The 27,804-nt window shown below is 50.3% G+C and overlaps 1 protein-coding gene and 1 long non-coding RNA gene across 3 annotated transcripts in view; one reads left to right on the top strand and one right to left on the bottom strand.

Annotated features, from left to right (window-relative positions):
- Window positions 1-368: 368 nt before the first annotated feature.
- On the bottom strand, window positions 369-26,974 carry XKR5 (XK related 5). Its single transcript, XM_003902390.5, has 7 exons — window positions 26,917-26,974; window positions 24,165-24,348; window positions 15,915-16,099; window positions 14,226-14,435; window positions 12,580-12,749; window positions 6,390-6,501; window positions 369-2,635 (listed from the first exon to the last, which is right to left on the bottom strand). The coding sequence occupies exons 1-7, from the start codon at window positions 26,972-26,974 to the stop codon at window positions 1,500-1,502; spliced, it is 2,055 nt and encodes a 684-aa protein (XP_003902439.1). The 3' UTR covers window positions 369-1,499.
- The window catches only part of LOC103886597, a 58,723-nt gene continuing 56,981 nt past the window's right edge, over window positions 26,063-27,804 (top strand). For both annotated transcript variants that reach the window (XR_004185729.1, XR_650333.4), the window contains exon 1: window positions 26,063-26,132. This is a non-coding gene — a long non-coding RNA (uncharacterized LOC103886597). The remainder of the gene's footprint in view (window positions 26,133-27,804) is intronic.

The raw sequence follows: 27,804 nt of genomic DNA, 5'->3' as shown, positions 1-27,804 counted from the left end.
ATTGCAGAAAGTGTCTGCACATTCCCTTAGTATGTATCAGGCTGAGCTAAGTTATTCTACTATTCCTTTTCCGAGCTCTAATATTATCCCCTAATCTAGAAGTGTTTGGAGAGAATAAAAACTACCCATTCTGGCTGGGCACAGTGGCTCACGCCTGTAATCTCAGTACTTTGGGAGGCCGAGGTGGGCAGATCGCTTGAGCTCAGGAGTCGGAGACCAGCCTGTGCAACATGGCAAGAACCTGTCTCTACAAAAAATACAAAAAAGTAGCCGGGCATGGTGCCCACCTGTGAGAAGTCCCACCTACTCGAGAGGCTGAGGCAAGAGGATTGCTTAAGCCCTGGAGGTTGAGGCTGCAGTGAGCCCTGATCGTGCCACTGAAGTCCAGCCTGGGGGACAGAGAGGCCCTGTCTTGACAAATAAACAAATGAAACAAAACAAAACAAAACAAAAATACCCATCCCCAAATAGCATCCAGCTCTCTGTGTGCCTTTCTCTTTGATGGTTTATGACTGGACTTCCTTAATCAGCTACAAAGCAAGGCTTAAAGAAATGATGGAAATACCCAGTCACAAAGAACACGTTAAAGTGGAGGAGTCAGAGAGAAGGAGAGTCCGAGAGGAACGGACGTTTGCTCCCTTCTTGTTGGATGGGCTTAAATCACGGATAGTGTCTCACATCGAATGGAGGTGGGAACAAAGCTTGGAGATAAAGGAGATGGGCTGGAAAGCAGCAGTGGGGGCTGGAAGGGAACTGCTGGCTAGCCAGCCTGCAAGAAGGGGAGCTGCACATTTCACAAAAAAATACATTTATGCGGCTGGCCAGGAGGATACTGATGGTCAGAGCGAATTGCAGAAAGTGTGTGCGTGTGCCGTTAGCATGGGGGAGGCTGAGCTAAGTGAGTCTACTCTTCCTTTTTAAGGGCTCTAATATTGTCCCCTAACCAAAAGATACGGGAATCTTAGAATGACGTTTGCATTTTCAGTTATGTTAGTTGTTACAAGCACACAGTCCTTATCTACTCCCAGAAAGCATTCACATTATCTTACCAGGAGACTTCATAACATAATGCAGTTAGAATATACGAAAATGAGATTCATAACCACTAAGTGTGAGGCAAAGCTAATTGTAACAAGAACCCCGAATAAAACAGGAATCTGGGTTTTACCTTTGTGTTTCCTAGAAGCCACAGCAAAAAGATAAAACAGGGGAACCTACAGCTCATAAAAGGCAGCAGGCAATTTTGACTGGAATCTCTTTCTCCTCCTCCACAGTATGTTAGAGTCTCTGCTATGCATGGGTGGGGTCTGTGATGTTTACAGCGAATCTGAGAAGTCATCCAGCCCTGTTTCCTCATTTTTCAGGGATGCAGATGGAGATTCAGAGGTGACAGTAACATGCCCAAGGACACAGGTGTCAGAAGTGGGATTTCTCTTCTCACTGCACCAAATGACCAGCTTGGCTTGTCAGCCTGTTGTCTTATCCCACCGTGACTGTGGTCAGATGAAGAAACTCGGCTCTTGCTTCATCTGTTCCCTGCAGCTGCAGTCCCTTTGGATAGACTCAGACTTAGGGGTGGACGTGAGGCAGGGCTCATGGGCAGTCCTCAGCTGTGGCAACGACATCCACACACCAACAGCTGCATGGTGACTTTGGTCCCTTGTGGGCTCCTGCGGCTCCTCCAGCTCTGAGATACTGAGGGTTCTTTCAGGGAAGCCTGCACTGGGGCAGAAGCCGCTGCAGGGGCCTGTGCCTAGGATGGGGCTAATGTCAGCCATGGTGACGGGGAAGGGCTTGACCACTGGCTGGGGCGACGCAGGCTGGGCAGGGCAGCTCTTTCCCAGACTCCTTCCAGAGTGGGCTGTTTGCAGAGTAGCTGGGCTGCCTTCTTGTGAGGATGTGGCCACTTCTGCAGTGGCGCTGAAGTACAATGTGGAACTCTGCTGTCCTTCCCCTCCTCTTGGCTCCCCACCTGTCCCCTTCCCCTGTGTCCCAGAAACAGCGTCGGCTCCTTCCTTTGGGGTGCCCACCCTCTGCGTGGCTGCTGGGTTCTGGCTAGGTGCCTCATCCTGCTGATTGCTGGCAAAAGATATATAACTTGAGGTTTCCAATGGGTCAGCCTCTGCTTTAGGGACACCTTCAAATGCAGAGCTGTTCTCTAAGGTTGACGGGTCACGGGATGAGGATGGGAGCTCTTGCTGGGCGGACAGGGCCATCCTCTGCGGGTCGTCCTGTTGACTCAACCCCCACGCAGGTGGACAGTAGACAGGACTGGCATCTCCAAAGGCGGCATTGATCTTAGACACATTTCCTGTTTTTAGGGCAAGTTTCACCCACAGCCAGTGGTGATGACTGAGTAAGGAGTCCTCCACAGCAACCTGGGTCCCCAGCCCAGCCTCTGGGGGGACCTGCTCAGGGGTAGGGGGCTTCCCCAAAATGGTTAGCTCATAACTTGCCCCTTGGCATGAGCCTGAGCTCTCGGTTGTCTTCCCAGCTAGAGCTACAGCCCGGGGAGAAGCGCCTCTCTCTGTTTTATCACCTCCTGCAATGCCACAGGACTTCCTCAGGCAGCCCTGCCAGATATCTGTGGATTTTGGATGCAACAGGCTGTAATAAATTACCAGCGAGACACTGCCTGAAAAAGAACAAAAAGACCACAAGGTTATGTTCTTTGAAGTCTGCATCCTCCCTGTGGTGTGCAGTTTCAGGTTCTGGCTCTTTTGTGTAGAGCAAGATAATTTGGGATCCAAAATAGGACTCTTGTTGGAGCCTCAGAACTGGATATTTTAGGGGAATTTAAGTAGGTTCCAGCTTCTAAAAGCTGTAAATATTTCTAGACTTAAACACGAGTAACAAGGCTTCAATCCGATTGATTCTATGCTTTTGTCTTGAGGGCAGCTCCAGTTGAGTCATCTACATGTGTGTGCGTGTGAGTGTGCATCCATGCGTGTGTGTGTGTGTGTACACACAGGTACAAAATGTTTGGTAGAAATATGCATTCAAGTAACTGGACCATACACTCCAAATTCAACTGTCAATACAGTGGTTGATGGGTTACAAAGCAGGGGGAAGGGAAGGTGTAAGAAATAACCTCAAAAACAAGTTAAGACCTAAACAGAGGTTAATCAGATTCATCAAAAACCCCATATCAAGGAATTTCCATGAACAACAACAATACTTCCTTTGTGCATAAACATCTTAATCACATTGTTGTCAGTTTAATTTATTTTGATCAGAAGTGTTGACTGCTACAATAATTTCTTTAACAGAGCATTCCAGTAAGCCTCCCACGTTATTTCCAGTTTCCTGTTGTACTGGATAAAGAGCCTGGTTTCAGGGTGCTCATTATAAACAGCACAAAACCTGAAGTAATGCCTGAGGCCAGGAGATTGCAGCATGACGGAGCTAGAAAGAACCCCTGAAGCACACCCCCCACCCCCCAATCCTCTCTTGTCTTAGGGGACTGGGGGGTCCGGGTCAAGCAGCTGGTTAGTGGCCAGGCTCAAACTTGGGCAAGAGAGATGGAATGCCTCCGTGTGCAGCACCCCCTCTGCAGTAGGCCCTGCTCAGCCAATGTCTGCACTGTTTTGAATTCTCACAATTGCTCGGTGAGGGACATATTGTCATCCTTCTTGTACAAGCAGCCACCCAAGGCCAGGAGAGATGAACAAAGGCCCCTGCCCACAGAAGTCCTGGGCACACTTATTCAGTGAACACAGACTTTCCAGAGGCCATGCGGTCCGGGGCTTCTTGGTGGCATCCCCAGGCTGGCACGCAGTTGGTATGCAATGAAGGTTGGTCACAGGATGGAAGGAAAAGGGGAGGAGCCTGGATGCAAGCTCGTGCTCCTTGGACTATAATTTGTGTTCAATCTTCCCGCCGAAGATTCCCAAGGGTCAGCCGGGGAGCCAGGGGACTGGAAGCTCCATCAGAGGCCAGAGGAGGAGCGGCAGACATGGTTCTGAGCCGGCGGCCACCTGGGTGCTGGGTGCTGCCGGCGGCTTTGGGCTCCCTACTCGCTGCCCTCCTGCTGTGCCGTGGGCCAGCATACTGGCTGTGAAAATGTCTTCTCACTGGAGCGGAACCGGAAGGAAACCAGGCGTCCACTCCCAGGACTGTGACAGGTTTTTGGAGCGGTGCGGGACATCTTTTTTGAATCAGTGTTAAAATCCAGAAAGCAGATGAGGGGACGTTTTTCCCTCCCACCACACTGTGCCCCCAGGACTCAGCTATACCTCCCGTAAACTGGAAAATCCAGATGAGTTGTTAGACCTCCTGGCTGGCAAGGCCCCTTCAGTCCAAGTATCACGTGGCCCCTCCCTGAAGGAAGGATTGCTTGAAATATGCCAGGAACACCCAGACTACCATGCAATGTGGTGAGAGGGGTCCTTCTCACCTGGGCAGCCTGATGTCCTCAGTTTCCCATAGGCCATTTATCCACACACACAGCTTAGAAGTCAATGCTCTGCTATTCAAATGATTATTTCAAAAAAGACAAACCAGATGCCCATCCATGGGTCGATGGTGAAACAAGCTGTGGTCCATCCAAGCCATGGGATGCGACTCAGCCATAAAAAGCAAGGAGCTGCTGACACACAGCAACCTGGGAGCCTCTCCGGAGAGCTCTGCCGAGTGAACAAGACCGATCCCCAGGGGGCACACACTGTGTGGTACTTTCACACAGCATTCTCCATGTGACAGAATAACAGAAACAGAGAACAGATGGATGGTGGCCAGGAGGGGAGGAGGTGGCAGGGGCGAGAGGAATGGGGCAATAGGAAGGGTCCTTGTGGCAATGGAAGGGTTCTCCCTGCACCTTGACTGCACTATGTTGAGATCCTGGCTGTGATGTTGTACCACCGTTTTGCAAGATGTTACTACTGGGGGAACACCCGGTAATGGGTACAGGGAATTCTCTGTATTATTTCTTTCTTTTTTTTTTTTTTTTTTTGAGACGGAGTCTTGCTCTGTCGCCCAGGCTGGAGTGCAGCGGTGCGATCTCGGCTCACTGCAAGCTCCGCCTCCTGGGTTCACGCCATTCTCCTGACTCAGCCTCCCCAGTAGCTGGGACTACAGGTGCCCGCCGCCACGCCCAGCTAATTTTTTGTATTTTTAGTAGAGACAGGGTTTCACTGTGGTCTCACTCTCCTGATCTTGTGATCCGCCCGCCTCGGCCTCCCAAAGTGCTGGGATTACAGGTGTGAGCCACTGCGCCCGGCCTCTCTGTATTGTTTCTTAAAACTACAATTTTCTAAAAAGTTTGATTTGAAAAAGAAGGGGTTGTCTCAGCTACCTGAAGCTGGAACAAGTGAGGAGCAATGACGTTTCATGAAGAAGGACAGAGCTGAAACCCAGGGTGGTCTGTGGCTCTCAGACGCTTGTTACAAGGCCACAGCATCTGACCCTTCTCCAACCCGTGAATAGCCCCTGCATCTCACTAAGTGCTTTGTGTCCAGGTCATTCCTTTCCCAGGTCCAGGCCACTCACACAGGCCACGTCCAACCCCCGGCTGCTGTGAGCAAGAAAAGAACCCGAGGCCACTTCCAGGCACCTCTTCAGAGTGGGGGTGACAGACAGCAGGCTCTGGAGTGAGGGCAGGAGTTGTTGCAGAGGACTGGGGAATCTTTGTCCTGGCCCGTGTTGCAGAAGCACGAGGCCCCATGTGAGATGTGCGGGTGCTGGCCTTGACGGTCCCACCGCAGGCCTGAAAGTGACAGTGGTGGAAGCCTGCTGTGCTGGGAGCAGAGGCTGGTGTCCACACCTTTCAAGTAGGGGGCAAAATCCCTGCGGAGCTCATGCCAATCTGGGAAGCGAGGTCATCACTGTGGGCACAGCACAGACCTTGGGGCCATGCATTCATAAAACATGGCTGATTACAGCTGCCAGGCCTGTGCTGAGGCCTGCATTGGAGCTGGGCTTGAATCTCAGCTCTATCTGTTACAAACCATCGGATCTTTTGGGGACTCGACCTCCTCTGTGCCTCACCTTCCTCTCCTCCACTGCTAGGGCACGTACCTCCCAGGGTGCTTGCCTATGGGCTGCAAGGGGTGCCATGTGAGGAGGATGTGAGGAGCTCCCCAAGGTGGGAGGGGAGAGGGAGGTCACGTCCTCAACCCTGCAGGAAACTCTGGGGAGGATGGGGGCTTTGGGGTACAGAGGGACAGCCCCAGCTTTGCATGAGGTTCTGAGCACAATCACAAGGCAGATGAGGCTGAGCTCAGTGTCTCATGCTCTGATGGGGACGGCTCTGCTACCCACAGTGCAGTGAGCCTGGTTCCTTGATCTCCAGTTAACCACATCTGAACTCAGTTTCCTGCCCTTTGAGCCCATTTAAAAAAAAAAATAGGTTGGGGAGGGGATGCAGATAAGAAGGCAACATTGGGGCTTACCAATCAGAAATCCAGACAGGACCCCAGCTATGGTCTGCAGGCTGGTCCACGATGCCCCCTGGAGAAAGTCGGTGGCCAAAAGCAACAGGATGATGTTCTCCAACAGCATGACCTGCGGGACCCAGGGGAGAGGCACCACACCTCATCAGGTGCAGACCACCCAGGGACCACCCCGTCCCGTGAGTCTGCAGCGGCTCCCCCTCCCCTCCATCCTGAGTGCCCACTGGAGACCCCAGGCTGTTGGGGCCTGCCCAGGAGCAGGGCTGTGTCCCACTGAGACCTTCTCTGGCAAAGAGAGAGCCACTCTGTTTTCAGAGTGGCTCATTAAAGTGTCTGCAGAATCATAAAGGCCCAGGAAATGTAAGGGCATCCCTCAAATGGCTGTGGGGCCGTCTTTAGAATCAGTCTGGGCTGAGAGAAACTTTTATTTTCTACTTTGCATATTTCTCCATCCTCACGCTAACTGCAGGCACGCATTAGTGTTGTAATTAAAGGTAGCTGCAGAGCTCATGATGCCACTGAATTCCAGGGAGCTAGGATCACAAACTTTCTAACTTTAGGATTTTGGTTCCTTAAAATAATTGCTTTGCAGCGACCAGGTAAATTCGCCTTGCGGCCACCAGGTGGCAGCAGGAGACGGGAGCTCGCAGGCTGACAAAGGAGCTTGGCCCCGTGGCTGCAGCTGGTCAAAATGGCAGATGGTCCGGAAGGCTCTTTGTACCCCGCTCTGGGTCGGCTTATTAACTTTGCTTTCTAATTTTTAAATATAAAAATATATATCTTCATTAAAATAAGTAAACGAGCTCGACGTAATTCAAAGACGATATATTTAAATACTGTATATGTTATTTATTTAAAAATAACACTTAAATTATATACTGATTTGCTAAAACTCTTTAAAGATTTGCCAGGGTTATTCATTGGCTTCATTTTTCACTCTCAAAAATTCAAAGAAGTAGATAAATAAAAAAATTATGAGGAGCTGCTTCGTAATCCTACGAATGTCCATTCTCCCAGTCCCTCTGGGCGCAATGGGCAGGGTTTCTGTGCTAAAGGCCTTGGCCAGCAGCCAGTACAGAAGGCGCCTTTCTTTCCCCACCCCTCAGTTGTGTGGTTCTGGTGGTTCAGATCCTTACATTTGTCCCAACTCCATCACCTGCCTCCTGTCTTTCCCACCATTTTCGTGGTTCTGGCCCCCCATGCCTTCTGTCTAGGCAACCCCTATCTTCATTCTCTCTCTGAAATATCTCCTCCACACCAATGTCAGGGCAACCTGCTTCACCCAGAGACTGCACCTTGCCATTCCTCCCCAGTGCACCTCGAAACAGCCCCCCTTAACTTCAGGATCCAGTCCCTACTTCTCAACAGAGCAGATGGTCCTGTTTGCCAGTTAGCCCCAATTTTCCTTTCTGGGGTCATCTTCCAGCATGCTCTCCTCAAATGACATTCCACTGACAGAGTGTTTCCTCAACCAAACTCCAGTCAGGATCCTCTGAGGCTTCTTTTCCGTGAGTCTTCAACCCTGGCCGACGAGAACTCCAGACTCACCTCCCCACACTGAGAGACTTGAACACACACTGACAGAGTTTCCAGCGGCTCAAGGCCTCACCTCTACGATGCCGACCTCAGTCTCCTTTAAGTTCCTGCCTAAGAAAGCGCAATGCTGCCAGGAGAATGTACTGTTTGTTCCAGCCACAACTTGGTGCTGGGCAGATAGGACCCTGGACTTCCTTTCCGAGCAGTTACTTTAGAAAGCTTGCAATTGCAAATCGTTTCGCTGTGTTCTGAGATACACATCTTCATTACCTAGAACTGTCTCCTCAAGGACCCAAGAGCCATCTATTTAAATACAGACTCCAAGCCTGGTGGGTGCATTGCTCTAACAGGACTGACTCTTGCCTCCTGTCATAAAGAAATGAGAAATTTGTTTCTGTTCCTAACAAGGGACAAGCGCCAATGAGCAAACGCAGATGGCACGCTCCCATTTACGATCCCACTTTCCTGCTTTTTGTAAATTTCCACCTCCCTGTCTCTGTCCAAGCCCGTTGATGTTCCTCCGCCTTCCTCCTTTTTTCTCCCTTTTAAGTCCCCAGTTATCTCTGCATAACCTGAAGGTGGGTTCAGTTCATGTGGGGCTGTCTTCCCTGTGGCGACAGACTCAGTGCAATCTGTTTTCATTGCTTTTAATGAGTGCAGGGCTTTGTTCACCTCTGACGCTGCACGCACTCACTTTCCTGTGGATTTCCACACACTCCAGGGTCTTCTGCAGCTTTGCCTGAAACGTCCTAGCCCCCTTCCACACTTTCCTTCAGGTGAACCTCGCTCACCACACAGCACCTCGTGCAAGTCCCCTCTGTAAACCCTTCCCTGACTTTCCCAGGCTCTGCCTCTTGTGTCCTGTGGAGTTTGGATAGCGTCACTTCTCTGATCACAGTGGCTGCATGGATTTGCTTATGTCTTTGTGGCCACTGAGGCATGACACTCTTACACTGTGGTGTTGAACTCCATTCTCAGCACAGGAGGAAGCTGAATGTGTGCTGATGTGAATAAACCCGTGATGGGTGAAAGAAGTGAGACCGGGTCTTATATTACATTCAGAAATGACCGAGAGGCCTGCTCCCGCCTCTGCGCAGGAGGTGAGGACAGGTGAGTAGCTCCTGAGCTAGGCCAGTCATAGTGTCCCCTGCGGCTGTCTCCAGACACGGATTCCCAGGTCCCATTCAGACCTACTGAGCCAGAATCTCTGAGGGGGAGCCTGGGGATCTCCACTGCAGAAAAGCCCCCCTGAGTGCCACTGACAACCAGCAGGGCTGATGCCCGGCTGCACTGGAGGCCCCCAGCCCCCAGCCCCCAGTCCCTGCCAGACCCTTCCAGCAGAAACCTCCTGAACCCCTGCCAGGCGGTGGCCTGTTGGTTAAGGGCCCTACGAAAAAGTGTAACAATTAAGCAGGCATAGTGATATGTGCCTGTGATCCCAGTGACTTGGGAGGCTGAGGTGGGAGGATCACTTGAGCCTAGAAGGCAGAGGCTTCAGTGAGCTGTGATGGCGCTGCTGCATTCCAGCCTGGGCAACAGGGCGAGCTCTGTCTCAAAAAAAACCAAAAGCCAAAACAAAACACCTTATGTTGTTACTTGAAGGGATGTGGGGGTGGTACACTCTCCAGTGGCCCAGGAATAGGTTCAACATAGGTGGGTGATCCTTGGGTTGGCCCTGGGCTGCGCTGCCCAAGGCTGGGGCTTCCAGACAGGAACTGCAGCTTCTTCCAGGGCCCACCCAGGGCCTGGGCTTTGGCAGCCTCTTTCCTCTGTGAGCTGCTGTCTCAAGGGCTGGGGCTGCGAGGGGCCCGGCACCCTCTGCAGAAGGTAATGCTTTTGAATGGCAGCACGGGTCTGTGCCAGCAGGGTGCCCATCTCAGGGAGTGGTGCCCCAGTGTGTCCACTGCAGTGTGGCCTCAGGCTTCCAAGATCACAGTCTGGGCATCGCTAACCTGCCCAGAGGTACTGGCTTCAGGCGCTGGCCACTCAGCCACATTGGATCAATGGAGATTAGCTGGGGGTATTGAGGAACACAGGGAGAGGCTGCCTTGTGCTCTGAATGGCCCATGTCACAGAGCCAGGGTTGCCTAGCACTGCTTGGCACAGGGAGGGGCCCAGACTCAGGCCTGGGCAGTGTGCGTGGTGCAGTGTGCGGTGAGAATGCCCACCTGTCATCTCTGCCTTTTCTTCAGTTTCATGGTTGCAGCCCCACCTCAGAATGTGACTGGCGGGCACTCTTGAAATGTCAGTAGTTTAATAGGTTATCCTGGGAGTTATTTGTTATTTCACCTCTTTATGGTGATATTGGCCATCTTTACTCTCCACTTCCTTCCTCTTCCCTCCCCTTCCTTCCTTCCTTCCTTCCTTCCTTCCTTCCTTCCTTCCTTCCTCCTTTCCTTCTTTCTCTCCTTTCTTGCTCCTGATGTCTCTTTCATTTATTGTAAATTGTTTATTTATCTTTCAGAGCATCTACATCTATCTACCTGTGCCAGGCACCAGACTCTTGGTTTTCTATCCATCATCTTATCAATCCTAGCAACAACCATTTCAGAGATGCAAAAAAACTGGGTGTGGGGGTCGGGGGAGCCCCGATGACTCTCATACCGTTCAGAACTGAAAGATCCTGGTATCAAGCCCTAGCTGGTTGGGCACCAAGTCCTAAGGCCCATGTTCCCCACCACATGCTGCTGGGATCCAAGCTACCGGGCTGGGACTGCCTGGCCTGGATGGGTCTGTGCACAGGGAGAGAGATAAGGACACTCGTGCCACTGTGGTAGATCTCACTCTGAATGTAATGGTATCTGATTTCTGTTTTTACTGTTTAATCGCTCTTGACTCAGTAATCTAGTGACTGTATGAGACAGCTGGGAAGAAAGAAGGATTTGCTTTCTTTCCTTCTGTAACAGCCCTCAAACTCCTGGGAGATGACGTGGCGACTGAGGTGAGAATGTGACAAACGCAAGCAAACAAGGCGGCAGGTGTCAACTCCTCCTTATTGAACTCCTGCTTATCTGGGCATTGGCAGACGGGATGTCCACCTATGAATAAGCCACTTCAGCAAACTGGCCGAGAAAATCCAGATTCCACTTTGTTCACGTGGGGATCATGTGGGTTGGGAGGCTGCTCATGCATGACCTGGACCCTGTCGCATGTGAACCTATCTACAACACACATGCTGTTATGCTCGGTGTTCAGCTGTGGAAGCTGAGGTTGGTGAGGCTCAGTAATGTGTCCAATGTCACAAGTCCTGTGAGCTCTGTCTGGCTCCATAGCCTATGAGGTCGCTGTGCTTTATGGGTCCCAAAATCCGCAGGTGTCCAGGACGCTCCCCTTTTCTGGACGGCAGCTGCATCCTGCCTTTATCTTCACCCAGGTCTCTACCCTGGAATGCCTGACTCCTCCCTCAAAAGTCTCACCTTTTCATGTTAATAATGGCCACAATTGGCCGGGCGCGGTGGCTCAAGCCTGTAATCCCAGCACTTTGGGAGGCCGAGGCGGGTGGATCACGAGGTCAGGAGATCGAGACCATCCTGGCTAACATGGTGAAACCCCGTCTCTACTAAAAATACAAAAAACTAGCCAGGCGTGGTGGCGGGCGCCTGTAGTCCCAGCAACTCGGAGGCTGAGGCAGGAGAATGGCGTGAACCTGGGAGGCGGAGCTTGCAGTGAGCCGAGATCGCGCCACTGCACTCCAGCCTGGGTGACACAGCGCGAGACTCCGTCTCAAAAAAAAAAAAAAAAAAAATAATGGCCACAATTTATGGGTTATTTTGTGCCAGCTACTTATGTATATTGTTTTATTTGGTCTTTATAGGAACCCTGCAAAGCATGTAAATCTTATTTAATCTTCATAGGAACACTGAGAGGGTGACTTATTTATTCCTAGAGTGCGTGAAGAAGTAGGTTCAGACAGTTTAAATTCTTGGCTGAAGCCAGGTGGTGGTAGCAGTCAGGAGAGCTGGGCTCCAGTGCAAGTTTTCTGACTCCAAAACAGGTGCCCCCACCTACGTGGTTGTATTTTCTCTCCTTTTCCCATTATAATCCAGCTCAGTCTCCACTGTCCATCTGAAAGTCTCTGGTCATCCCGATGAGAGGTGATGCTGGCAGCTACTCCTATGAGTCCCAGACATTTTTTTTTCTCTCTTGGCACCTTGCCACATTCTATCTGATTTTAGTTATTTGGGTGCCTACTTACTTTCCAAGTATTATAATTTTTTTTAATAGGAAGAAACCTCTACTGCCCTCAAAGCAATCTGAAGAAGTATGAGGCCACTTTTGTGTTTCTGATGCTCTCTAGGGCTATGCCTGGATCTTAATCATAAACGCCTAATAAAAATGGAGTTGATTAACAAAGACATTGAGTATATGATATTCAGCAGGTGGGCTGATGTAGAGAAGACATCACCAAATATGCCTCAGTTGTTGCCACATTGAATGCGGGGCCACAACTTGAGATTGGGTTACTATTTTCAAAACCTGTCATCTCTGTTCAAGACTATAATTTCTTTAAGTATTTTTCTTAAACTAAGCTATTCCTTCTTCAAGAGATAGGTGTGCACTGGTGCACACACAAACACACCCCCCCAACACACCCATACACACCCCACTTGCTGTATACACTGTAAAAGTTAGGATGAAGAACAGTGCCACTTGCCATGTAGAATGTGACCATCCTATTTCTGGAAGGGCTGTCCCAGAAGCTGAGGTAGCAGAGGATGTACACGGCCCCCACGAGCAGGTTGAACAGCCTCCAGTGGCAGGTGCTGTCGATGATGTCACTCTGCTGGGCGACGAGCCAGAATGTCATCACCAGCCAGTGGGCACCTGCAGAGAATCCAGGTGCAGATGTCAGGGTCCACGTGGGGAGATGGGGGGACAAGCAAGGACACAGAGACCAGGGGCTGGAAGCCTCTCCGACCACATTTGACTCAGCATCCAAGAAGAGACATCAAAACCCAGAAGAGGTTTGAGGGGGACAGAAAACCAACGCAGTTTGTCTTTGCATGTATTATCCCATTTTATTCTTATAAAGGGCATCTGACCTAATTCGAAGATGACCAAAGAAAGACTAGCTTCAATAACACTTGCCAAATATTGTATACCTATGCCCTTTTCGTTCCAGAAAGTGTTTAAAGAGGCAGTTATAAAACTGACTGCCAATTATTTTAAAATTGTTACAAGAGCTGAAAACCTCCACATCCAAAGGAAAGAATTCTATGTGGTGCAGCTCTCATTTTTATTCCCATGTTTTAAGATGAAAAAATCATTCTGGATTTCAAGCTGAATTTTTTAAAAAAGAATAACAAAATAGCTAATCTCTCTTTAGAAGCATGGTTTTTTTTTTTCAAAAAAATTATCTTTTCTGCCAATAACTGTATTTAATGTTTGATCTAGGCCCAAGAGCCAAATATTTCTTAATGTCTCCAATTCTCTTAAAACAAGAGTACACTGTTCCTTCTTGCAGAATATATTCACTGATGACCAGAGATGACAGCTCTCCTTGGCAGGGACACACAGGCCCTATTCAGGGAGCCTCCAGAGCCAGATAGACTCTCTGTCATTGCCATTCATATTGTGTGTGCCTAGACTGAGGGAGGAGGGAGGGCTTGGATTTAGTGGAGCTGTCCTATTTGCAACAGAGGAGATGTCCAAGATTCGGCATTCAAAGGAAATGGTGCACTTTTGGAGGCTATGTGTGGTATCACATATATACCGTATATTTTTATATCAGGTGAGGCAGGTGGGACCTTGTACCTCCCTCCCGTTTGACTGACAGTTTTTCTACATAAAAGATTTCGGCCTATCACACAGAACAGTCTCCTGAGAAGTTCTCTGCTCCAGATTTAGCTGGGAGTTTTGAGGGCTGGGATGTCTAAGCTGAGGATCTCCCAAGAGAGCTAGTACATTTTCCTTCCTGCTCTGGATGTGTACTCATCGGGAGCTGCAGTCTAGACCTCCATGCTCTTGAATCTGGGCTGGCTGTGGTTGCTTTGACCAGCAGAATACAGCAGAAGCAATGCTGAGCCAGTTCTGAGCCTATTTTTACAGAAGACTAGCAGTTCCCAGTTCCTCTCCATTGGAATTCTCAGCTACTAATTCCTGTCAAGGCTCCCTATGAATCCGAACACCTGCAACCCCACTGCCATCTCTGAGGCCCCCCTAAGCAAGATCCATTCAGCAGAGAGTCCAGTCAGCCTGCAGGCCTGGGATTGAGGATCATAAGTGGTTGTTCCTGAGACCTTCATTTCTGGGTTGGTTTTTAATGCAGCAACAGATGACCAGATCATTAGCTCAGCTCACCTGCAACCACCAAAACCCAAACGTGGTAGGCTTTGTAGAACAGAACCAGACTCAGCACGCGGGTTCCCAGCATGCCCATCCTCCAGAGCTGCTGGCAGAAGAGGGCGGCCCATGGCACGGCCAGGTGGCCTGGCTTCATGAAGCCCATGAAGCGAGTGTAGGACACCAGTGCCCAGGAGAGTGAGGACCAGGAGAACAGGGTGCTCACCCCTGCAAGGGAAGCAGAAAGACGTGGTATGTTTTCAAGGTTCCGAAGTGATAGTACCTTGTGAAGATTTACTCATGGCATTTCTTTAACGGGATGTGTAACCTCTTGTTAAAGCCTCGCTGCACAGAGGGTATCACTAACCCACCACCTTGACTAACAGGTAACATAACAACTCTATGTCCAAATACACATGTCTATATTCAGGAAGAAACAGGGATATGCAGGAAATATTTCCACTACACAATGTACTAAATGCTCTTCCTGGCAAATGGGCTGGACTCTTTCTTTCTATGCCCTTTAAGAAAAACGTCCCACTTCCTGATCCTCTAAGCCCGCTGTGTATAACAAAGCTGATTCTACAAGGCTCTGAACATGGCTCCACCCCAAATGTACTTTGCTGTTTGATCCATATGACGGAGGTTTAATAAAAGAACCAAAACATCCAATGGTGTCAGGCTCTTTGATAAAGATGGATGGAAGGACAGGACAGTCATGTATGTGATGCATTTAATTTATGCGTATGCAATTGTGGACACTCAGCAAAGAGGAAGGGAGAGATGAAGATGGAAGGGGAGAGGTGGGGAGGGAGAGAAGGGGAGGGGAGGGAAGTGGAGGGGAGAAAAGGGGAAAGCAGGAGGGAGAGGGAGAAGGAAACAAGAAGCAACTGAGAGAAACAGGGAGAGACATAATGACAATGTGAATGGCCTGAAATGAGTGGGAGCTGGAGACAAATATTGCTGGGGCCTGAGTTGTTCTCAGTTTCCACATGGCTTTGAAGGCATAAGCCTCTGGCTTTGTAAAGAAGTATTCTTTTTTCTTTCCTTCTTTCTGTCTTTCTTTTTTTTTCTTTTTTTCTTTTTTTTTTTTTTTTGAGACAGGGTCTCACTCTGTCACCTGGACTGGAGTGCACTGGTGCAACACGGCTCACTGCAGCCTCAAACTCCTGGCCTCAAGTGATGCTCCCACCTCAGCCTCATGAATAGCTGGGACTACAACTGCACGCCACCATGCCTGGCTAATTTCTGTATTTTTTGGTACAGATGGGTTTTCGCCAGGCTGGTCTTGAGCTCCTGGGCTCAAGTAATCCGCCCACCTCAGCTTCCCAAAGTGCTGGGACTACAGGTGTGAGTGTTGTGCCCGGCCAAGAATTACTCTAATGACTAAAGATAGAAGAAAAACATCTGCATTGGGTTTATGGAGAGGCAGTCTTTCCAAGGCATTTTCAGGGTAATTTTGATTATGGGCAATTTCTACCTTATGGGCTGACTTTAGCATGACCCTTAAGAAAGAAGGGTGCCAACTCTCTGTAAACTCAACGCACCAGCAAAAGCCAGTTTTAAGCATCATCTTGGGCTAGTGAGCTCAAGGTGCCCTAATGCTCCTAAGCAGAGGAAATCTCGAAGGGAGGGTTTTGCTAAAGAGGTTCACGATCCTGTCCCCCTTCGGCTGCCAGTCTGTGTTCTGTGGTGAAAGTTACTCACCTGGCACAATATCTGTGAAGCCTGAGGCTAGAAAAACATATGTCTGAAGCAGCAGGTGGGGTCCAGTCTGCAGCAGGGCCTCCAACAGTCGAAGGGCCGACAGGTCGGCCTCCTGCAGCTGCAGCCAGCCTCGATGGGGAGCCTCCTGTTCCTTCTGCAGAGCGGTCAGCACAGCGTCCCAGTGCCTAGGGAACAGCGGAGGGCACGTGACCTGGAGCCAGACTGTGGTGAGCTTCGATAGGACCAGCTTTCATTTAGAGACATACTACATGCTAAGCAATATCCTATGCCCTTACTAGTCACCTCGATTACTAGTTAGTCTGCTGCCGGGCACTGACTGCAAGCAGAAGACGTCAATTCTATGTCAGTTCCCTGAGTCCCATGGTGCTCAGCCAGGCCACACTCTCCCCACGTCTGGTGCCCCAGTACCTGACCCGGGGGCTCTTTGAGCTGCAGCGGCTGCATGGCAAGGGAACTCAGGCTGCCAGCTCTGTGAGACTCAGCAATCACCCTGACCTGAGTCCCTCCCTGGACCCTCTTGGGATGGGAATTCATTTATTGACAGATGTTTGTTGCAAGGTACTGTGTTGTCATCTCTTTGGAGGACAAAAAGATGAAAAGCTCTCGTCCTCATCCTCACAGAATGTAGAACTCTGGGCTGCTAAACCTGGGGCACATGAAGAGCAGACAGGGAAGAAGGATCTGGTGGCTTTGCTGGGGGGTGGCCAGAGGTCCGGGTGGCTGGAGCACCATACGGAGCTTGGAGGCTGATGTGGTTGGTCCCAGTGAAGCAGATCAGGGGCCTGAATCTCAGGCTACGGGGTTTGGATTTTGCTCTGGAAAAATGAATTTGGCAGAAGTATATGTACTATTTGGGGTATGAGATGAATGTGTATGGATTTTTGTGTCTATGTATCTGTGTGTGCATAGTGCATGTGCATGTATATGTGTGCACACACATGTGGTGTATATGTGCCTATGTGTGTTATATGTATCTGCGTGTGCCTGTATGCATGTGTGTGTGCAAGTGTGCAAAACATATGCATATGTATATATGCATTATGTGCGTGCATATGTATAGTGTATATGTGTATATATGTGTGTGCATGCAGGTGCATGTGTGTATATTCATGTATGTGTGCAGTGTGCATGTGTAGCATGTGCAATGTGAGTGTGTGTGTGCACACATGTAGTGTGTGTGTATGAACAGGGGATAGGAACATCAGGAGGAATTAGAGCTAATAGAATACTTCTAGCAGTAATTAGTGAAGGGTGAGTCAGAAGGGAGTCTTAGGAATGGAAAGTGGGGAGCAGGGGCAGAAAATAGTGGGGTTGGAGATCAGGATTTGATGACTGAACGGGGGAGATGAGGGAGGTTGCAGTGGCTTTGAGGTTTCAGGCCTAAATGACTTGGAAATGGTGGTGCTACTGACGGAATTAAGCCAGGTGAGGAGTGCTGGATTGGCTACAATATGAATTTCTTCAGCAGTGAGGAATGTGAGGATGGCTGGAGCCCCCATAAGGAGAGATCTGGATGACCAGTTGTGGTTGAGGGACTGGAAGTGGCCAGAAGAGACTGTGTGAAGACAGCAGAGGCCAAGGACAGCACCCTGGGGACTGTTCCCACTAAGGGCTCTGGATACTAAAGGGACACCAGCAAGGGTGGGTGGAGGCCAAGAACCGGGCAGCAGAGAGAGCTGCTGATGTCTGCACTGTGGATTACAGGATGGGGTGGCCCAGGGCCACGGGGACACATCAGCTCACCCAGCCTGGGTGGCCCTCCTAGGCTCTCGGAAAAGGAATCAAGCACCAGAGAAAGAAGTCAGAACATGTCCTCGCTTCATTCTGTTTCCCACGAGCCTATGCCAGACACCTTTATTGGAAACTTCATCTCATGAGTAGAAAGTGGCACAGGCCACCGTCCTTACAACCTGAAGAGCCACATAGAACCCATGACGACGACGAAGCCACTCCCCAGCCAAACCTGTGGGCTCAGACTTCGAGTCTCGCCTGGGGATGAGATTTCACCACCACCCACCAATTCCTCTCTGGGTCTACCCAGCAGCAGCAACAAGGAGACGACCATAGCCGCCTGCACACGAGCCTGGTGCCCAGCAAACCCACCAGATTCTGCTTCCCTGTCTTGTCCAAGTTAAGAACTAGAGGTCACTTCAATGTAGCAGCTCCCGAAGCCAAGCTGGATGCATCCGGAAGGTCACCTGCAAAACTCCCTCTAGAGACCCCTAAGGCTCTGACTGGCAGGTGACAAGCTGGACCCTGATGGTTGGCAAACATTTCTACGTCCAGAGCAGAAGATTCGGGGAGTCCTCTTGCAAATGGCTTTATTCATGGTGCTCAGATCCCAGGACAGATGTCTAAGAAAACCAACTTTCCTTTTTCATGATTTGGAATCCTGGAGTGAACCCATTTCTTACTGTGTCTTGATTCCCGACATAAACTTAATGTTAAAAAAAATATGACACTAAAAAATGTAACCATGAGGGCAGGCAGTGGTTTTCTTTTCACTCTCAAATCATTTGTTCCTGACACGGGGTAGTTTCCTCTTCTTGCTCTTCCAGAAAAGCTTTGTTTGTTCAATATGCATTTTTCTTGGGCTTTGAAAAGCCCACCTACTACAGACCACAGGAGAAGTAAGAGAAATGAATCCTAGCTTTTTGGGAGGCCGAGGCAGGAGAATTGCTTGAGCTTAGGAGTTTGAGACCAGCCCTGGCAACATAAGGAGACCCCATGTCTACAAAACAACAACAAAAAATTAGCTGGGATAGTGGTGGGTGCCTGTAGCACCAGCTACTCAGGAGGCTGAGGTAGGAGGATCACTTGAGCCCAGAAGGTCAAGGGTGCAAGTGAGCCATAATTATGCCACTGCACTCCAGCCTGGGTGACAGAGCAAGAAGACTCTCACAAAAAAAAAAAAAAAGAAGTTAGAGAAATGAAAGATGTCTTTTAGAAACTTAAGATTCAGCATGTAAAGAAAACATACAAATGTGAAAAGCTTAAAGAGGAAGAAATGTATCAAAAGTATCAAAATGAGTGGCTTGGGTAGTGGTGGAATCAGAGTCACAGGGAGAGAGAATAAGGTGGTCATGGAAGGCTTCCTGGAAGAGGAGGACAGGCAAACTCTGGACAAGTAGATGGTAGGAACAGCCTAAAGGAGTGTCTGGGATCAGTGGCACAGGGTACAAGGCACTGAAATGAAGGTCCATGTCTGGGAATAGCGAGTATCTGGTGCTTGGTAAGGTGGGGGAGGCAGGAGAGGCTGAGTCATGGGGCTACCCTTGTAAGAAACAGAGGACCAGTGGGAACGTGACTAGCCCGGTTTTCTGAAACGACATGTCTCGAACCCATTGCAGAGGGAGAAATTCAGGCTGAGACCCCTGGACAGCCACTAGGGAAGCTGGGGTGAAAGCTGAGGCAGGATGGAGAGCATGGGGGTTTGGTCACTAGGTCCTATGAGATGGTATCCGACATCTGTCCTCACAGTCACTGCGTCATTCCAGGTCCTTATCAGCTCTTGCCTGGATTTCTGGATGCCCGCCTGGACCGTGTCCCTCCCAACTCTATTCCATTTTATTGTCCCTGGCGCCATCTGTCTACAAGCTTATTTGCCCATATTATTCCTTTGCTCAAACCCTTCCAACAGGTCTCCAATGCCTGAGGATAAAATCCAAACTCCTTATCCCAGTAGAAAAGTTTCTTCACGGTCCAGCCCATTTATCTCCCGCCACATTCCTGCCATCTAGGAAATTCTTACCCTCTAGTCTCAATAAGCTTCTCCTAATTTCCTAAACACATCACTTCTGGAACGCATCTATGTCTTTGCACCAGCGGCTGCAGCTTTCTGTGTTGGAAATGCCTGTTCCCTCCCTACATTGATGGAACTCGCAGCATCCTTCAAGCCTCACTCGAGGGATCCTGAGGCGACTCGGCCCTCCAGCGCTAGGGCTATATTTTATATACTTTTAAATATTAAATCTCCACCCATGTATGCTGAACTTGTCTTATATACCTTTAGAGTTTACTTTAACTTTGCTTTTGAGAACCTTGAATTTTCACTAAAGAAAAATTGCTAAACCAAGATGCACGCGAAGGATGAGATAGGCATTCTTCTGTCATCTCAGGCTGAGTTTACAAATGGGCTTAAAAAGAAAGATGAAAAAGATGTTGGTAATGTACAGTATTAAAGTGGAAGTAAAAAACCTAAGTGGAAAAAAGTAATCGTCTTTGTTTGAATAAGTAGTCACCAATGTTAGGTTCTCTTGAACAGAGTCAGACTTAAAATTAACATAGTATGTATTATTGGGAACGTTAAAAAGAATACACTTATGGCTTAAATTCTTGCATTTATTTATTTATTTATTTATTTGAGACAGAGTCTCATTCTGTTGCCTAGGCTGGAGTGCAGTGGTGCAATCTCAGCTCACTGTAACCTCTGCTTCCCAGGTTCAAGTGATTCTCATGCCTCAGCCTCCTGAGTAGGTGGCATTACAGGTGTGAGTGACCAAGCCTGGCTATTTTTTCTATTTTTAGTAGAAATGGGGTTTCAACCATGTTGGCCAGGCTGGTGTAGAATTCCTGGCCTCAAGAGATCAACCTGCCTCCACCTCCTAAAGCACTGGGATTACACGTGTGAGCCATCACGCCAGGCCAAATCCTTGCTTTTTTTTTTTTTTTTTTTTTTTTTTTGAGAGGGAGTCTCGCTCTGTCGCCCAGGCTGGAGTCCACTGGCGCCATCTCGGCTCACTGCAAGCTCTGCGTCCCGGGTTCACACCATTCTCCTGCCTCAGCCTCCCGAGTAGCTGGGACTACAGGCGCCCGCCACCACACCCGGCTAAATTTTTGTATTTTTAGTAGAGACGGGGTTTCACCATGTTAGCCTGGATGGTCTCGATCTCCTGACCTCATGATCTGCCTGTCTCAGCCTCCCAAAGTGCTGGGATTATAGGCATGAGCCACCGCGCCCGGCTGCCTTTTCAACTATTTTATCAGCTTGACAAGGTTGATTGTTCCAGGTAGACAAGCATATAATCATCTGCAGAGGATGAGTGTCTCACTCTTCCCTTCTGCTAGTTACATGATCTTATTTCCTTCAGTTTCCTTATACATTAGGTATATACCCTCCAACACAATATTAAACAGTAGTTGTGATACTGAGCATGCTTGTCTTCTTATCTCTGAGCCACCATGCCCGGCTAATTTTTTTTATTTTTTATTTTTTTTTATTTTTAGTAGAGATGGGGTTTCAGTGTTAGCCAGGATGGTCTCAATCTCCTGACCTCGTGATCCACCCGCCTCGGCCTCCCAAAATGCTGGGATTACAGGTGCGAGCCATGGCGCCTGGCCTCAATCCTTGCATTTTTATAAGTAACTTTGTGTTTTACTGGATTTTCAGTTAGTAGATTCCTTTGTATTTTGTTGTGAGGACACTCAAAGGGACCTATATTCTTAGGCAATTCAAAATTGTGCAAAACACAATTGTTTTGGCTCCCCCTACAGGTCATTTTGCAGAACTGCAATTCAGAAAGCTGGATTGCTTCACTAAAACACTACTTTACTCAGTGTTTTCTTTGAACCCAACGTGCTAGTTTCAGGATAAGGAATAGATCTACTGCTGTCTATTTTAACTTTCAAAGCTTTCCTCCATGGAAGTAAATTTCTGTTTTTTGGTTCATGTTTAACCTGAGAAACACTGCAAATCTTGCGGCTTTTATGCTTGCACTGGCTGTTACAAACCTTAGGGCCAAACTGTGACCCGCTTCCAATAACTGTGCCTTCTGGCCCTATCTTGTTTTCTAACATTTCATCTCTATACCTGGCCTTTCTCACTTCTTTTCTTTTCTTTTTTGTTCTTTTAAGGATGTGTATTTTTAAAGTCACCTTAACCTCTTTTTAAAAACAAGAATAAATATACATGACTAATGGTTTTTCCTAACTTATAATTTTCATGTATCTCTTCACTTATCTATATGAGTTCACTAGTATATACCTGAGTATTCAATTTAGTTTTTTTAATATACACCAGAAAATCATGGCATCACTTAAGAAAATTAAGAGTGCATGGGAGGCCGGGCGCGGTGGCTCACGCCTGTAATCCCAGCACTTTGGGAGGCCGAGACGGGCGGATCACAAGGTCAGGAGATCAAGACCATCCTGGCTAACACGGTGAAACCCCGTCTCTACTAAAAATACAAAAAACTAGCCGGACGTGGTGGCGGGTGCCTGTAGCCCCAGCTACTCGGGAGGCTGAGGCAGGAGAATGGCGTGAACCCGGGAGGCGGAGCTTGCAGTGAGCTGAGATCCGGCCACTGCACTCCAGCCTGGGCGGCAGAGCGAGACTCCGTCTCAAAAAAAAAAAAAAAGAGTGCATGGGAAAGATAGTGTGGGGTCCACTGTGAAATACCAGCAGCATGAATTTGGACACACCATGGTCCCCTGGCAGTCCCCATCTCTGAGGGAGGCAGTGGATTCCATGGGGCCTGAGGGTCCACACAGCCTCAGAAGGCAGATTTGTCTACTCATTACCCAGGAAGCTTCTGTAAGTGATCACCTGGGCTTACCTCTCTGTTTGGGCTACCAAACATGTGCTTATGGTAGCTGACTCACTCAACAGGCCTCTGTCCTCGAGGGCTCATGCCTTATGACTGTGATGGTCAAAGCCAAGTAAGACCCAGAGCCCTTATGGATTGATGACTGGGCTGGGCCGATCAGGGAAGGGGACGACAATGGTAGCCAGGCCACAGGATAGGCTCTAACCCTACAAGGCCCTTGGAAAGATCCTTCTCTGCCTTCTCGCCCATGGAAGGAAGGGCCCTATCTTTTCAGAGGAACGGCACTGCTTGAACACAAAGGCCCAGCTTTGGCAAAATGCCTGTGGCTGCAAATATGCTTTTGGTGCTGTTAGAGGTTTAGGGTCCAACTCTGAGGGTCCAGTGAAATTGAGAGTGGGTACTTGAAGTCTTTCTCAGAAGCACCCTCTACTTCCTAGCTGAGATTCTACTCTGGGCAGGATGGCATCATTCCCTGCTCGCAATGATGCACCATGTGGGGCTCAACATTCATTTCAGTGCCTCCCGAGAAAGTCTTGGGAATAGTTTGCAGGCACAAGCCCCCAGGACACGGAGCAGCATTGGCCATGACCCCTTGAACACTCTTCCAACTCTCGGTGCCCATGATTTAATGAACACTTGAGCTGCAGGGCTTCGCTGCTCTGATCCCTGAATTTTTCTCCCTTAAAAAAAATCCTGTGTCTGGGTGCAGATGCTCACACCTGTAATCCCAGCACTTTGGGAGGCCAAGGTGGGCGGATCACGAGGTTAGGAGATCGAGACCATGCTGGCTAACACGGTGAAATCCTGTCTCTACTAAAAATACAAAACATTAGCTGGGCACGGTGGCATGTGCCTGTAGTCCCAGCTACTCGAGAAGCTGAAGCAGGAGAATCGCTTGAATCCAGGAGGCGGAGCTTGCAGTGAGCCGAGATCACACCACTGCACTCCAGCCTGGGTGACAGAGTGAGACTCCATCTCAAAAAACAAAACAAAACAAAACAAAAATCCCTATCAACCCAATGGAATTATAAGGCAGCAGCTGACAGCTGAAATGTGCCCTTGATATAAACTCACGGATACATCTCTTCTCATAGCTCCTTGAATCTAGGTTCTCAAAGTAGAAAAAATCAGCCCTCACCTGTAGAGATGGTTTGTGGATCACGGATAAGCCCACCAGGCCCCAGAACTATCCCAGGCTACTTCTTTAGACAAAAAACTAGCCCTGGCATCCAAATGACTTTTTCTTGAGACGAAGTCTTGAAGCGAATGTGAACAGACTGGCTTCATTTTCTAGTCTGTGGTTCACTAAAGCTATGCCACCTTCCTATTCTAAGGTGACAGGTGTGCAGATGGAACTGCCTTAACCAAGTTGCTTTATATGGAACTAACGGCTCAACCAACAAATCAAAACAGCAAGACAGGACTTCAGCTGAAGACAAGAAAAAGCCTTTCGTAAGGTCACAGCTGCACAGAGAAAGCGCCCCTGAGGTTGGAGATGCTCAACAGTGTGCAGGCAGGAGCCGGGGGTGCCAATATCAGAGCAGGGGTTTGCTATGGCAGCTTTGAACCTCTCCTCAATGCCGAACTTTTATGACCTTGAGGACAGAAGCCACACGGACAGAAGAGTCCTCCCACTGCACCTGTGCAATTGTGCTCCAGAGGTGAAAGACGCAGCTGTTCTTACCGCTTCCAAACACCAAGCTGTAGGAGGTGCAGCATCACCAAGGAGCAATGCCCTTGATGCCCGTCTGCTCGGAACCACAGGTAGCTCAGGCCCTGGACCAAGAACCCGGGCAGGAGGACAGCCAGGGCCAGCCACCCCCACAGAAGCCGCCCTGTGGTGAAGTAGTAAGCCACGGTGTAGAGGCCTAGGGGAGAAGGGGAAAGGCAAGCAGGTTATTGGAAGGCTGGAGTGAGACTGGGTACCTGCATTTTAAACAATTTAACATTTTCTGGATGTTATGATGTCCTGACCTCTTAAAACTTTTCTGGCTGGGGAGTGACTGCCCCTTCCAAGGCTAGCAGTTATTTGAGTTAGCAAAGGGCCCAGCCAGGGTCTTACCTTTGACATGGGAACTAAATCTAGCCAGAGCCAGACCTCCCGTACCTGGCCCATACCCCCAAAAACGAGGACTTCTTTTGCCTTAATCATCCCAGGGCCCAGTGCCAGGCAACCAGACACCACCCTTATACCCCAAAGCCACAGAAATTATTCAAAGAGCTAATCTGAAGCTGGTGCCCTGCCCCAGCAAAGGGTCTGGCCTCAACTTCCTGTGGTTCCTGTCTCCTGCCTCCTGACCACACTGGTGACATTGCCCTGTGGCCCAGCATGGTGTGCCATGTCTCCTGTCCTAGGACTTGTGAGTACAACAAACTTTGCTTTCCAGAGTCTCTCCTGTGTCTCATCTTGTGGCCACACCTAACAATCTCATTAAAAATAAAACCAAAGCACTTTGGGAGGCCGAAGCGGGCAGATCGCTTGACGTCAGGAGTTCAAGACCAGTCTGGGCCACATGGCGAAATCCCCTCTCTACTAAAAATACAAAAATTAGCAAGTGTGGTGGCTGCGTGCCTGTAATACCAGCTACTCGGGGTGGCTGAGGCACCCGAATGGCTTCAACTCAGAAGGCAGAGTTTGCAGTGAGCGGAGATTGCACCACTGCATTCCAGCCTGGGCCACAGAGCGAGACTCTTGTCTCAAAACAAAACAAAACAAAAAAAACAGTAACCAACCAACACAGTGTCCCCATCACCAGCAAGAGTCTCCTAGGAGCAGCCTGGGAGCCCGCAGAGCCTCTGGTAACAGGGACAGGCATGCACTAAATGACAGTGTCAGGGCTTTCCGGAGCTGCTGGGCAATATACGACATGTGAGAAGTGCCTAGCATCTTGTGCATCCTCGAGAACGATGAAACCTCCTCTCTGGTTGGTTGGTTGGTTTGTGATGGTGGTTGGGTACGGTTACACAGAGGAGAGAGGATCTGCACTCCCCAGTCAGTAACTCTACACTACGGAACCGTTAGTCCCTGTGGGGTCACAGCTCGCTCTGTGGGGTCCCTCTTCTCCTACTTTCACATGGGGAACTCCCTGGCCTGGAACTCTGGGCCTCCCGGGTACTCCTAGCACCCCCTCCTGAGGGTTGTCTGAGGTTGATCGTGGAGGCGGTGCGCTAGTAGAGGCACCGCACACAGGCATCCTTTCACACAACTGTTACTTAGGCTTTCCAATGGTAAAGTTCTAAGTGGATGAATGAACACAAGCCGCGGATTTTAGGGAAACTGCGAAAACTGCCCCGAGGTACAGCTGCGGACGCTGCAGCTCTGGACGGCGGGGTCCGGGCTCAGGCAGCCCTTCCATAGTGCCCAGGCTGGGTCCAGCTCTCACCACCCCGAGCGTCCTGCGGCAGCCTCCCTTGGACAAAAAGCCTTGGGTGCTGCAGGGCTGGAGAATGCTAACAACCAGGCCGCGCCCAGCTGGAGGACAAGGGAGGACACCTGGAGTGGGTGCCGACCCCCGCGGGTCCTGTCTCAGCCCTTCGCGTCCGGGGCGCGGAGCCAGAGCGCTTGCGCGTCCTCTGCGAGCTTCCTGCTCTGCGCGCCTCGGAAACAGCCGGACCAGCGAGGACGCCAGTGAACTCACGGAAAAGTCCTGAGGTAGCGTCCCCACGGTCCCCCCTCTTCTCCCCGAGGGACTCTGCCCCGGAAGAGGCGTCCGCAGGGAGCCCGGCGGAAGTGGGCGGAGACGCTCCTCCCCGGCACTGAAGGAGTTACGAATTTAAACCAGAAGGGCGCGAAAAATGGGGCCATCTTGCTCCGCCGCGGCTGGCGTGCTCTGGGCTTCCCCCTCAACGGAGGTGGCCCCAGAGGGCCGCGTCCCGCCCTGTCCTAAACCCCGAAGCGGAGTCGCTGTCCTACAGGGCCGCGTGGATGCGGAGCCCTGTCCCCCTCTTCCCGCCACAACTCCTGCGAGCAGCCTCCAAGTCGCAGGGTCCCCCGGGCCGGCGGGGAGTCGGGGGAGAGCCCGGGAGCCCCCAGACTTGCGCTCAGCACATCTTGGCATCGCAGCACTTTGCAAAGCTTGTGATGGAAGGAAGGGCGGATACATCTCCCCCGGTTCTGCGAGGGGATCTTGCATGCGTGGGGCGGGGGGATCGTGCAGGGGCGGGAGGAAGTCAAGCACCAGTCGGGGGGCGGGGGACCGAGCATAGGTGGAGGAAAATCATGCATCCGTGGGGAGATCGTGCATGCGTGGGCATCCACTAAGGACAAGGGGACGTGCTCGGCAGGTGGGGTGGCTACCACCGTGCGTCACCGGCGCGCAGTGCTGGGCGCAGGCCCGGGCAGTGCCGGTCCAGGCATAGGCCGCCTGTGCGGCTCCGGCGCCGGGGTGGGGTAGGGGGCTGCAGGGGTGAGCACAGCCTCGGGCTGCCGCACTCACGCGCGCTCTGCTCGGCCGCCTGCAGCAGGGCGGACAGCCCCAGGAGCCCCGCGTGCATCCTCCGCGCCGACCCCGCAGCCTGCGCCCGCCCCTTCCCCTGCCCGCGGTCCCGTGTCGGGGAGGTTTCCGGCCCGGGGTCCGACTGCGGGTAGCATTTCGGCCTGAGCAGTTAGGCGCGAAGCGTAGGTCTGGTTTATTCGTAGCGGCCAGCAGGGGAGGGAGGGAGGATGCTTAGCGTTTCTGGCTTCCAGGGTGGGTGGGGACGGGGTGGTGGAGCCCAGCTGAGGTCTGGGCTCCTGATAAGGGCAGAAGCGGGTTCTGCGCTGCCCCCAACCCTGTAACCGCCAGGAAAGCTCTTGGTGAGCGTCGGGACTGCGCAGGTTCCTCGGGAGGTGGCTAAACTGGCGACCGCCTCTGGGGCCGCCGAAAGCAAGTCCGTTAACCACTAGTCAGGGAGTAATACTGTGTTTGAGTAAATATAGAGAGAGTTGGGTTAGAATCGTTGATTGGGTCTTTTTGAAATCTTACAGTTGTGTGGCCAGAAAACACAGGGCCTGTTACCCGGCATCATGGTCTACACCTCCCCTACAAATCCATCCCAGGCTCTATCCTCATGAAAGCTTTTTCCAGATCTGCTTGAGGGTTAAGATCCCAACGTGCAAGAAGAAAAACTGCACATTGGAAAACCTTCTCTTCGGAGATATCTCTATCTATATTTATATATGTTTACAGATATAGAGATATATACACACACATTCTGACATTTTAAAAACGGCAAGACAGACTTTTATTCAGAACCATCGCCATAGATGTAAGGGACCGCACTGAGGTCTTGCAGCAGGCGAGAGAGATTGGGGTCCGAAAATAATAAGGAAAAGGGCTTACTTA

This window comes from Papio anubis, chromosome 8, assembly GCF_008728515.1.
Source record: "Papio anubis isolate 15944 chromosome 8, Panubis1.0, whole genome shotgun sequence".
Classification (NCBI taxonomy): Eukaryota; Metazoa; Chordata; class Mammalia; order Primates; family Cercopithecidae; genus Papio; species Papio anubis.
This window is presented reverse-complemented; position numbering and strand designations above follow the sequence as displayed.